Here is a 12756-nt window from a genome sequence, read left to right as displayed (position 1 = left end):
GCAAAAGCCACACAAGCTTTCGGAGCGCTGCTCCTTCGTCAGGTGAGTGGGTGTTCTGTTCACAAACAGGGCATACAGAGACACAAACTCAATTTACAAAATAATGGTTGGAATGCGAGTCTTTACAGGTAATCAAGTCTTAAAGGTACAGACAATGTGAGTGGAGAGAGGATTAAGCACAGGTTAAAGAGATGTGTATTGTCTCCAGCCAGGACAGTTAGTGAGATTTTGCAAGCCCAGGCAAGTCGTGGGGGTTACAGATAGCGTGACATGAACCCAAGATCCCGGTTTAGGCCGTCCTCATGTGTGCGGAACTTGGCTATCAGTCTCTGCTCAGCGACTCTGCGTTGCCATGTGTCATGAAGGCTGCCTTGGAGAACGCTTACCTGAAGGTCAGAGGCCGAATGCCCGTTGAAATGTTCCCCAACAGGAAGGGAACTCTTGCCTGGTGATTGTCAAGCGGTGTCCATTCATCCGTTGTCGTAGCGTCTGCATGGTTTCCCCAATGTACCATGCCTCGGGACATCCTTTCCTGCAGCGTATCAGGTAGACAACGTTGGCCGAGTTGCAAGAGTAGGTACCGTGTACCTGGTAGATGGAGTGCTCACGTGAGATGATGGCATCCGTGTCGATGATCCGGCACGTCTTGCAGAGGTTGCTGTGGCAGGGTTGTGTGGTGTCGTGGTCACTGTTCTCCTGAAGGCTGGGTAGTTTGCTGCGGACAATGGTCTGTTTGAGGTTGTGCGGTTGTTTGAAGGCAAGAAGTGGGGGTGTGGGGATGGTCTTGGCGAGATGTTCGTCTTCATCAATGACATGTTGAAGGCTCCGGAGGAGATGCCGTAGCTTCTCCGCTCCGGGGAAGTACTGGACGACGAAGGGTACTCTGTCCACCGTGTCCCGTGTTTGTCTTCTGAGGAGGTCGGTGCGGTTTTTCGCTGTGGCGCGTTGGAACTGTCGATCGATGAGTCGAGCGCCATATCCTGTTCTTATGAGGGCATCTTTCAGCGTCTGGAGGTGTCTGTTGCGATCCTCCTCATCCGAGCAGATCCTGTGTGTACGGAGGGCTTGTCCGTAGGCATGGTACATTGGGGAGACCATGCAGACGCTACGACAACGGATGAATGAACACCACTCGACAATCACCAGGCAAGAGTGTTCTCTTCCTGTTGGGGAGCACTTCAGCAGTCACGGGCATTCAGCCTCTGATCTTCGGGTAAGCGTTCTCCAAGGTGGCCTTCGCGACACACGACAGCGCAGAGTCGCTGAGCAGAGACTGATAGCCAAGTTCCGCACACATGACGACGGCCTAAACCGGGATCTTGGGTTCATGTCATGCTATCTGTAACCCCCACGACTTGCCTGGGCTTGCAAAATCTCACTAATTGTTCTGTCTGGAGACAATAAACATCTCTTTAACCTGTGCTTAACCCTCTCTCCACTCACATTGTCTGTACCTTTAAGACTTGATTACCTGTAAAGACTGACATTCCAACCATTATTTTGTAAATTGAGTTTTGTGTCTTTATATGCCCTGTTTGTGAACAGAACTCTCACTCACCTGATGAAGGAGCAGCGCCCCGAAAGCTAGTGGCTTTTGCTACCAAATAAACCTGTTGGACTTTAACCTGGTGTTGTGAGACTTCTTACTGTGTTTACCCCAGTCCAACGCCGGCATCTCCACATCTTGATGACAGAAGCCAGAGGGTAGTTGTAGAGGGTTGTTTTTCAAACTGGAGGCCTGTGACCAGGGGTGTGCCTCAGGGATCGGTGCTGGGTCCACTGTTATTTGTCATTTATATTAATGATTTGGATGAGAATTTAGGAGGCATGGTTAGTAAGTTTGCAGATGACACCAAGTTTGGCGGCATAGTGGACAGTGAAGAAATCTCACGGGATCAAGGGTGAACTCGCTCGATGGAATCAGAACTGGCTTGGCCACAGGAGACAGAGGGCAGCGGTGGAAGGGTGTTTTTCTGAATGAAGGTCTGTAACTAGTGGTGTGGAACTCTTTGCCGCAGAAGGCTGTGGAGGCCGGGTCATTGAGTGTCTTTAAGACAGAGACAGATAGGTTCTTGATTAATAAAGGAGTCAGCGGCTATGGGGAAAAGGCAGGAGAATGGGGATGAGGGAAATATCAGCCATGATTGAATGGCGGAGCAGACTCTGGGGGCGGCACGGTAGCACAATGGTTAGCGCTGCTGCTTCACAGCTCCAGGGACCTGGGTTCGATTCCCGGCTTGGGTCACTGTCTGTGTGGAGTTTGCACATTCTCCTCGTGTCTGCGTGGGTTTCCTCCGGGTGCTCCGGTTTCCTCCCACAGTCCAAAGATGTGCGGGTTAGGTTGATTGGCCATGCTAAAAATTGCCCTTAGTGTCCCGAGATGCGTAGATTAGAGGGATTAGTGGGTAAATACGTAGGGATATGGGGGTAGGGCCTGGGTGGGATTGTGGTCAGTGCAGACTCGATGGGCCGAATGGCCTCTTTCTGTACTGTAGGGTTTCTATGATTCTATGACTCGATGGGCCGAGTGGCCTAATTCTGCTCCTATGTCTTATGGTCTTCAGCAGGAATCAGCGCTGGGACCTCAGCTGTTTGGAATATATATAAATGATTTGGAAGGAAACGTAGCTGGTCTGATTAGCAAGTTTGTGGATGATACTAAGATTGGCGGAGTTGCGGATAGTGATGAAGATTGTCAGAGAATACAGCAGGATACGGATAGGCTGGAAAACTGGGTGGAGAAATGGCAGATGGAATCTAATCCGGATAAATGTGAGGTGGTGTATTTTGGTCGATCAAATTCAGGTGGGAGCTATAAAATAAATGGCAGAATTATCAGGAACAGAGACACACAGAGAGATCTGGGAGTACAGAGAGATCTGGGAGTACAGAGAGATCTGGGAGTACAGGTCCACAGATCCTTCAAAGTGGCAGCACAGGTGGAAAAGGTGGTGAAGGAAGCAGATGGCACGCTTGTCTTCATCGGACGGAGCATCAAGTATAAAAACTGGCAAATTATGTTATAATTATGGCCACATTTGGAATACTGTGTCTAATTCTGGTCGCCGCACTACCAGAAGGACATGGAGGCTTTGGAGAGAGTACAGAGAAGGTTTACCAGGATGTTGCCTGGTATGGAGGGTATTAGCTATGAGGAGAGAGTGAATAAACTGGGATTGTTCTCCCTGGAAAGACGGAGGCTGACTGGCGACCTGATAGACATTTATTAAAGTATATGGGGTATGGATAGGGGGAAAAGTTGGAAGCCTTTCCCAGGGTAGAAATGACAATTAAAAGGGGGCACAAGTTCAAGGTGAGGGGGGAAAGGTTCAGTGGAGATGTGCGGGGGGAAGGTTTTTTACACAGAGGGTGGTGGGGGCCTGGAATGGACTGCCAAGGGAGGTGGTTGAGGGAGACACGTTAGCGACATTTAAGATTTATCTGGATAGACACATGAACAGGTGGAGAATAGAGGGGTACAGGCGGTTGGTCGAGATAGGACAATGTGATCGGTGCAGGCTCGGAGGGCCGAAGGGCCTGTTCCTGTGCTGTACTGTTCTTTGTTATCTCGGATTGCAACGGGATCTTGATCAATTGGGCCAGTGGGCTGACGAATGGCAGATGGAGTTTAATTTAGATAAATGCGAGGTGATGCATTTTGGTAGATTGAACCAGGGCAGGACTCAGTTAATGGTCGGGCGTTGGGGAGAGTTACAGAACAAAGAGATCTAGGGGCACATGTTCATCACTCCTTGAAAGTGGAGTCACAGGTGGACAGAGTGGTGAAGAAGGCATTCGGCATGCTTGGTTTCATCGGTCAGAACATTGAATACAGGAGTTGGGACGTCTTGTTGAAGTTGTACAAGATCAAGAGAGTGTGTGTGTGTGTGGGTGTGAGAGAGAGAAAGTGAGAAAGAGTGTGTGTGAGAGAGAAAGTGTGTGTGAGAGAGAGAGGGAGGGAGAGAGTGTGCGTGTGAGGGAGAGAGAATATGTGTGAGAGAGAGAGAGTGTCTGTGTGTCTGTGTGTGTGTGTGTCTGTGTGTGTGTGTCTGTGTGTGTTTGTGTGTGTGTGTCTGTCTGTGTCTGTGTGTGTGTGTCTGTGTGTGTGTGTGTGTGTGTCTCTGTGTGTGTGTGTGTGTGTGTCTCTGTGTGTGTCTGTGTGTGAGTGTCTGTGTGTGTGTCCGTGCGTGTGTGCGTCTGTGTGTGTGTGTGAGTGTCTGTGTGTGTGTGTGTGTGTGTCTGTGTGTGAGTGTCCGTGTCTGTGTGTCTCTGTGTGTGTGAGTGTCTGTGTGTGTCTGTGTGTGTGTGTGTGTGTGTGTCTCTGTGTGTGTGTGTGTGTGAGTGTCTGTGTGTGAGTGTCTGTGTGTGAGTGTCTGTGTGTGTGTGTCTGTGTGTGTGTCCGTGCGTGTGTGAGTGTCTGTGTGTGTATGTGTGAGTGTCTGTGTGTGTGTGTGTCTGTGTGTGAGTGTCCGTGTCTGTGTGTCTCTGTGTGTGTGAGTGTCTGTGTGTGTCTGTGTGTGTCTCTGTGTGTGAGTGTCTGTGTGTGAGTGTCTGTGTGAGTGTCTGTGTGTGTGTCCGTGCGTGTGTGTGTCTGTGTGTGTGTGTGAGTGTCTCTGTGTGTGTGTGTCTGTGTGTGTGTGTGAGTGTCTCTGTGTGAGTGTCTCTGTGTGTGTGTGTGTGTGTGTGTGAGTGTCTCTGTGTGAGTGTCTCTGTGTGTGTGTGTGAGTGTCTCTGTGTGTGTGTGTCTGTGTGTGTGTGTGTGTGTGTGTGTGTGTGTGTGTGTGTGTGTGTGTGTGTGAGTGTGAGAGACGATGGCGATACTAACCTGACAGGCTCAGCGTGGCCTCCTGACTCGCTCTGGTATTGGCGATGTTCACAGCCACACAGCGGTAAGGGCCGAGGTCTTGCTGCCGTACTCTGGTGATCTGCAGCACACCGGTAGGTAACAGAGTATACCTGTGAATCAAGGCAGAGGCACTGAGTCCAACAAGAGTGAACACTAAACATTCCACATCAGAAAGATGTCTACATTGTGAAATACTTATTACAGTGTACAAAACGTACACTGTAGTCGTCTATATGGACTTTAGTAAAGCGTTTGACAAAGTCCCTCATGGTAGGTTGGTGCAAAAGGTTGGATCTCATGGGATAAAGGGGGAGGTGGCTAGATGGGTGGAGAACTGGCTTGGTCACAGAAGACAGAGGGTGGTAGTGGGAGGGTATTTTTCCGGCTGGAGGCCTGTGACTAGTGGTGTTCCGCAGGGCTCTGTATTGGGACCTCTGCTGTTGGTGATTTATATAAACGATCTGGAAGAAAGTGTAACTGGGGTGATCAGTAAGTTGTCGGACGACACAAAATTGGCAGGACTTGCAGATAGTGAGGAACATTGTCAGAGGCTACAGAAGGATATAGATAGGCTAGAAATTTGGGCAAAGAAATGGCAGATGGAGTTCAATCCAGATAAATGCGAAGTGATGCATTTTGGTAGGACTAACGTAGGGAGGAGCTATACGATAAATGGCAGAACCATAAAGGGTGTAGATACGCAGAGGGACCTGGGTGTGCAAGTCCACAGATCCTTGAAGGTGACGGCACAGGTGGAGAAGGTAGTGAAGAAGGCATATGGCATGCTTGCCTTTATAGGACGGGGCATAGAGTGTAAAAGTTGGGGTCTGATGTTGCGGTTGTATAGAACATTGGTTCGGCCGCATTTGGAATACTGCGTCCAGTTCTGGTCGCCACACTACCAGAAGGACGTGGAGGCTTTAGAGAGAGTGGAGAGGAGGTTTACCAGGATGTTGCCTGGTATGGAGGGGCTTAGTTATGAGGAGAGATTGGGTAAACTGGGGTTGTTCTCACTGGAAAGACGGAGGATGAGGGGTGACCTAATAGAGGTGTATAAAATTATGAAAGGCATAGATAGGGTGAACGGTGGGAAGCTTTATCCCAGGTCGGTGATGACGTTCACGAGGGGTCATAGGTTCAAGGTGAGGGGGGGCGGGGGGGGGGAGGTTTAACACGGATATCAGAAGGACATATTTTACACAGAGGATGGTGGGGGCCTGGAATGCGCTGCCAGGCAAGGTGGTGGAGGCGGACACACTGGGAACGTTTAAGACTTATCTAGACAGCCACATGAACGGAGTGGGAATGGAGGGATACAAAAAAATGGTCTAGTTTGGACCAGGGAGCGGCACGGGCTTGGAGGGCCGAAGGGCCTGTTCCTGTGCTGTATTGTTCTTTGTTAAACACAGGGGACAAGTTACATGCAGCAAACTCTCACATCATCACAAGACCCTCCCACAGTGCGGCACTCCCTCAACACTGACCCTCCCACAGTGCGGCGCTCCCTCAGCACTGACCCTCCCACAGTGCGGCGCTCCCTCAGCACTGACCCTCCCACAGTGCGGCGCACCCTCAGCACCGACCCTCCCACAGTGCGGCGCTCCCTCAGCACTGACCCTCCCACAGTGCGGCGCTCCCTCAGCACTGACCCTCCCACAGTGCGGCGCTCCTTCAGCACTGACCCTCCCACAGTGCGGCGCTCCCTCAGCACTGACCCTCCCACAGTGCGGCGCTCCCTCAGCACCGACCCTCCCACAGTGCGGCGCTCCCTCAGCACCGACCCTCCCACACTGCGGCGCTCCCTCAGCACCGACCCTCCCACACTGCGGCGCTCCCTCAGCACCGACCCTCCCACAGTGCGGCGCTCCCTCAGCACTGACCCTCCCACAGTGCGGCGCTCCCTCAGCACTGACCCTCCCACAGTGCGGCGCTCCCTCAGCACCGACCCTCCCACAGTGCGGCGCTCCCTCAGCACTGACCCTCCCACAATGCGGCGCTCCCTCAGCACCGACCCTCCCACAGTGCGGCACTCCCTCAGCACTGACCCTCCCACAGTGCGGCGCTCCCTCAGTACTATACTGGCAGTGTCAGCCTGAGTTGGATGCTGAGGACTCGGGGGCTGGACTCAATCCCAGTTCCTTGTCTTTCAGGCGGGAATACTCCGCATTGTGTTTTGAAATTAAATCAAAACATAGAAACTAGAAGCAGGAGGAGGCCATTCGACCCTTCGAGCCTGCTCTGCCATTCATTATGGTCAATGTTGATCATCAAATTCAACATCGACTAAATATCTCTCTCTTGTGCACAGAAATCACAGAATCCCTACAGTGCAGGAGGAGGCCATTCAGCCCATCATGTGTGCACTGACTCACCGAAAGAGCATCTTAGCCAGGCCCAATCAGCACAACCCCACGTATTTACCCCACTAATCCCTCTGACACTAAGGGGCACTTTAGCGTGGCCAATCCACCTAACCTGCACATCTTTGGAGTGTGGGAGGAAACCGGAGCACCCGGAGGAAACCCATGCAGACACGGGGAGAATGTGCAGACTCCACACAGACAGTAACCCGAGGCCCGGTCCTTGGCGCTGTGAGGCAGCAGTGTTAACCAGTGTGCCCCCGGGCTGACCCCTTTCAATCCTTGCATCCTTTCAATCTTTTCCAGTGCTCCCATCTCCAGTTCCAATGGGATCTGTCTGTGTAAACTGTCACGCTTCTCTCAGGAGCAGCCACAGCATCACCCCTGGCAGGAGGGTGTTATTACAGCGTTACCAGTTTACACAGGCTCTGACCATTATGAATGTTGACATTGGAAACTACAATGGAAATACAATACAGAGGGGAGTGAGTTACCTCTGCTTCCCTCCCTGTCACCCCGACTTCTTCTGTCCTCGACTGGGAATGCATATCACCACAGGCCATTGATGACTATGGCTACAACTCCCACCAACTTTTACAGATGCACCATAGAAAGCATTCTTTCTGGTTGTATCACAGCTTGGTCTGGGGCTCCTGCTCTGCCCAAGACCCCAAGGAACTACAAAGGATCGTGAATGTAGCCCAATCCATCACGCAAACCAGCCTCCCGTCCATTGACTCTGTCTACACTTCCCGCTGCCTTGGGAAAAGCAGCCAGCATAATTAAGGACCCCCAAGCACTCCGGACATTCTCTCTTCCACCTTCTTCCTTAAGGAAAAAGATACAAAAGTCTGAGGTCACGTACCAACCGGCACAAGAACAGCTTCTTCCCTGCTGCTGTCAGACTTTTGAATGGACCTACCTTGCATTTTAGTTGATCTTTCTCTACACCCTAGCTATGACTGTAACACTACATTCTGCACCCTCTCCTTTCCTTCTCTATGAACGGTATGCTTTGTCTGTATAGCGTGCAAGAAACAATACTTTTCACTGTACCCCAATACATGTGACAATAATGAATCAAATCAAACGTCACATTCAGAAATCCTGTTTGGAAATGTGTAGCTCACCTGGCGTCATCCATGTTCAAAGGGACACGATTAAGTTCCCAGGTGATCGTGGCTTCCGGAACACCGTAGATGTGACACTCAAAACGGGCCACACCTCCCAGCTGCACCTTCATGGACTGAGGGTGGGTGTGAAACCGAGGCAGGGCTGGAGTGGGAGGGAAAGAGGAGAAAGCAGGTTCATTATTCTCTCACACTCAGCACATTGATCCAGATCTCAACTGGACAGGGAGATTCGAGAACGAGAGAAAGACTGACCAGGAGGTGGAGTGAGTGATAGAGAGGGAGGGGGTGACACACACAATCATAGAATCTCTGCAGTGCAGAAGGAGGCCATTCGGCCCATCGAGTCTGCACCGGCTCTCCAACAGAGCAAGCCACTGAGGCCCACTCACTGCACTATCCCCATAACCCCACATCCACCCCATTAATCCCCCTAACCTACTCATCTTGGGACACTAAGGGACAATTTAGCACTAACCTGCCCATCTTTGGACACTAAGGGGCAATTTAGCATGGCCAATCCACCTAACCTACACATCTTTGGACTGTGGGAGGGAAAATGAGCACTCGGAGGAAACCCACGCAGACACGGGGAGAACGTGCAGACAGAAAGGGAGGTGGACAGTGTGAGGGGAGATGAAAGTCACGAGAGAGGAGACAGAGAGAAACAAAAAGAAATTGTAAATAAAGCTCGGCAAAGGACATGGGTTAAGGGTGAGGGGGGAAAAGTTTAAAGGGAATATTAGGGGGGGCTTCTTCACACAGAGAGCGGTGGGAGTGTGGAATGAGCTGCCAGATGAGGTGGTGAATGTGGGCTCACTTTTAACATTTAAGAAAAACTTGGACGGGTTCATGGATGAGAGGGGTGTGGAGGGATATGGTCCAGGTGCAGGTCAGTGGGACTAGGCACAAAAATGGTTCGGCACAGGCAAGAAGGGCCATAAGGCCTGTCTGTTCCTGCGCTGGAATGTTCTATGGTTCTATGGCACTGGAAAGAGAGTGAGGGAGCAAGGGGATGGGGAGGAGGCGGGTGAAGAGGATCTGAGGTGGACGGGGTCGAGCTGGAGGGTGAAGGAGGAGGAGCAGGCGAAGAGAGTCTGGCCGAAGAACTGAGTGGGGAGGTCTGAATGAGGGTGAGGGGGTGGGGGAGGGGGGTGTGGGGGTGGGGGAGGGGGGTGTGGGGGTGGGGGAGGGAGGTGTGGGGGAGGGGGGTTGTGGGTGGGGGATTGTGGGTGGGGGAGGGGGGTTGTGGGTGGGAGAGTTTGCACATTCTCCTCGTGTCTGCGTGGGTTTCCTCCGGGTGCTCCGGTTTCCTCCCACAGTCCAAAGATGTGCGGGTTAGGTTGATTGGCCAGGTTAAAAATTGCCCCTTAGAGTCCTGAGATGCGTAGGTTAGAGGGATTAGTGGGTAAAATATGTGGGGGTAGGGCCTGGGTGGGATTGTGGCCGGTGCAGACTCGATGGGCCGAATGGCCTCCTTCTGCACTGTAGGGTTTCTATGATTTCTATGAGAGGGGGGTTGTGGGTGGGAGAGGGGGGGGTTGGGTGGGGGAGGGGAGGGGGGTTGGGTGGGGGAGGGGGAGGGGGGGTTGGGTGGGGGAGGGGAAGGGGGGGGTTGGGTGGGGGAGGGGGAGGGGGGGAGGGGGAGGGGGAGGGGGTTTGGGTGGGGGAGGGGGAGGGGGAGGGGGAGGGGGAGGGGGAGGGGGAGGGGGAGGGGGGGTTGGGTGGGGGAGGGGGAGGGGGGTTGGGTGGGGGAGGGGGAGGGGGGGTTGGGTGGGGGAGGGGAGGGAGGGGTTGGGTGGGGGAGGGGAGGGGGGGTTGGGTGGGGGAGGGGAGGGGGGGTTGGGTGGGGGAGGGGAGGGGGGGTTGGGTGGGGGAGGGGAGGGGGGGTTGGGTGGGGGAGGGGAGGGGGGGTTGGGTGGGGGAGGGGAGGGGGGGTTGGGTGGAGCAGGGGGGGTTGGGTGGGGGAGGGGGGGTTGGGTGGGGGAGGGGGGGTTGAGTGGGGGAGGGGGGTTGAGTGGGGGAGGGGGGTTGAGTGGGGAAGGGGGGGTGGGGGAGGGGGGTGGGGGAGGGGGTGTGGGGGTGGGGGAGGGGGGTGGGGGAGGGGGGTGTGGGGGTGGGGGAGGGGGGTGTGGGGGAGGGGGGTGTGGGGGTTGTGGGTGGGGGAGGGGGGTTGTGGGTGGGGGAGGGGGGTTGTGGGTGGGGGAGGGGGGTTGTGGGTGGGAGGGGGGGGTTGGGTGGGGGAGGGGGAAGGGGGGGTTGGGTGGGGGAGGGGGAGGGGGGGGTTGGGTGGGGGAGGGGGAGGGGGGGTTGGGTGGGGGAGGGGGAGGGGGAGGGGGGGTTGGGTGGGGGAGGGGGAGGGGGGGTTGGGTGGGGGAGGGGAGGGGGGGTTGGGTGGGGGAGGGGAGGGGGGGTGGGGGAGGGGAGGGGGGGTTGGGTGGGGGAGGGGAGGGGGGGTGGGTGGGGGAGGGGAGGGGGGTTGGGTGGGGGAGGGGAGGGGGGGTTGGGTGGGGGAGGGGAGGGGGGGTTGGGTGGGGGAGGGGAGGGGGGGTTGGGTGGGGGAGGGGAGGGGGGGTTGGGTGGGTGAGGGGGGGGGTTGGGTGGAGGGGGGGGGTTGGGTGGAGGGGGGGGGTTGGGTGGGGGAGGGGGGGTTGGGTGGGGGGGGGTTGGGTGGGGAAGGGGGGTTGGGTGGGGGAGGGGGGGTTGGGTGGGGGGGTTGGGTGGGGGAGGGGGGGTTGGGTGGGGGGGTTGGGTGGGGGAGGGGGGGTTGGGTGGGGGGGTTCGGTGGGGGAGGGGGGGTTGGGTGTGGGAGGGGGGGTTGGGTGTGGGAGGGGGGGGTTGGGTGGGGGAGGAGGGTGTGGGTGGGGGAGGAGGGTGTGGGTGGGGGAGGAGGGTGTGGGTGGGGGAGGAGGGTGTGGGTGGGGGAGGGGGGGTTGGGTGGGGGAGGGGGGGGTTGGGTGTGGGTGGGGGGGGGGGGTGGTGGGTGGGGTGGGGGGGGGGGTTGGGTGTGGGTGGGGGAGGGTGGTTGTGGGTGGAGGAGGGGGGTGTGGGTGGAGGAGGGGGGTGTGGGTGGAGGAGCGGGGTGTGGGTGGAGGAGGGGGGTGTGGGTGGAGGAGGGGGGGTGTGGGTGGAGGAGGGGGGGTGTGGGTGGAGGAGGGGGGGTGTGGGTGGGGGGGGTTGTGGGTGGGAGAGGGGGGTTGTGGATGGGAGAGGGGGGGTTGGGTGGAGGAGGGGGGGTTGGGTGTGGGGGGGAGGGGGGTGTGGGTGGGGAAGGGGGGTTGGGTGGGGGAGGGGGGTTGGGTGTGGGTGGGGGGTTGGGGGAGGGGGGGTGGGTGTGGGTGGGGGGTTGGGGGAGGGGGGTGGTGGGTGGGGGAGGGGGGGTGTGGGTGGGGGAGGGGGGGTTGGTGGGGGGGGGTGGGTGTGGGTGGGGGAGGGGGGGTTGGGTGGGGGGGGTGGGGTGGGTGGGGGAGGGGGGGTTGGGTGGGGAGGGGGTGGGTGTGGGTGGGGGAGGGGGGGGTTGGGTGAGGGAGGGGGGGGTTGGGTGGAGGAGGGGGTCAGGGATGAGACGTACTTGCCACCTGCACCCTGGCCTTGCGGCTAAGCAGGATCCCGAAGCGGTTGCGCGCCGTGCAGTCGTACTCCCCGGCATCGGAATCATTGTTCTCCCGCTTCTTCTGGAAGTTTTGGATGCGGAGGGAACCGTTCGGGAGCAGGGAGAGTCGGGGACCTCCTCTCAGCGTCGATCCGTCCTTCCGCCATGTAATCGCGATGGGCTCGACTCCGTCAACCTGGCAGTGTAGGAGCAGCGGCCGGTCCCTGACAGCAATCACATCGCTGGGCTCCTCCACAAAGGACAGTTCAGAAAGCAAGCCCCCGTCTACAAGCAGAGACAGACAGTCAGACCAGGGCAGGGCGGAGTGGAGCGGACCCCACCAACACCAAACCTGAGCAGGGAATCCCTCCAGCTGTGCTCACTGAGGCTCAAGTGCTTGATGTTTAGACATAGCACAGGGCGGTTTATAGAATCACTCAGCATAGAACAGGCCCTTCAGCCCATCGAGTCCATACCGACACACAAGGAACACCTGACCTCCCACCTAATCCCACTTGCCAGCACTTGGCCCATTGCCCTGAATGTTCTGATGCGCCAAGTGTTCATCCAGGGACTATTTAAAGGGTGTGAGGCATCCCACCCCCACCACCCTCCCAGGCAGCGCATTCCAGACCCTCACCACCCTCTGGGTAAAAAATCTTTTCCTCACATCCCCCCTAAACCTCCTGCCCCCTCACCTTGAACCTGTGTCCCCTCGTGACTGACCCTTCAACTAAGGGGAACAGCTGCTCCCTATCCACCCTGTCCGTGCCCCTCATAATCTTGAACACCTCAATCAGGTCGCCCCTCAGTCTTCTCTGCTCCAAT

General features: G+C 56.3%; 1 protein-coding gene across 1 annotated transcript in view; it reads right to left on the bottom strand.

Moving 5' to 3' along the window:
- Positions 1-12213, bottom strand: part of LOC144488202 (immunoglobulin superfamily DCC subclass member 3-like) — a gene marked incomplete at its 5' end in the record, with an annotated part of 40031 nt that extends 27818 nt beyond the window's left edge. The window contains 3 exons of the mRNA XM_078206232.1: positions 4826-4956; positions 8337-8481; positions 11908-12213. Coding sequence (XP_078062358.1) covers positions 4826-4956; positions 8337-8481; positions 11908-12213 — 582 coding nt within the window. The remainder of the gene's footprint in view (positions 1-4825; positions 4957-8336; positions 8482-11907) is intronic.
- Between the last annotated feature and the right edge of the window lie 543 nt (positions 12214-12756).

The sequence above is a fragment of the Mustelus asterias genome, unplaced genomic scaffold (genome assembly GCF_964213995.1).
Source record: "Mustelus asterias unplaced genomic scaffold, sMusAst1.hap1.1 HAP1_SCAFFOLD_1370, whole genome shotgun sequence".
NCBI classification, from domain to species: domain Eukaryota; kingdom Metazoa; phylum Chordata; class Chondrichthyes; order Carcharhiniformes; family Triakidae; genus Mustelus; species Mustelus asterias.
Note: the sequence above shows the minus strand (reverse complement) of the source record. Positions and strands in the feature narration are given on the sequence as shown.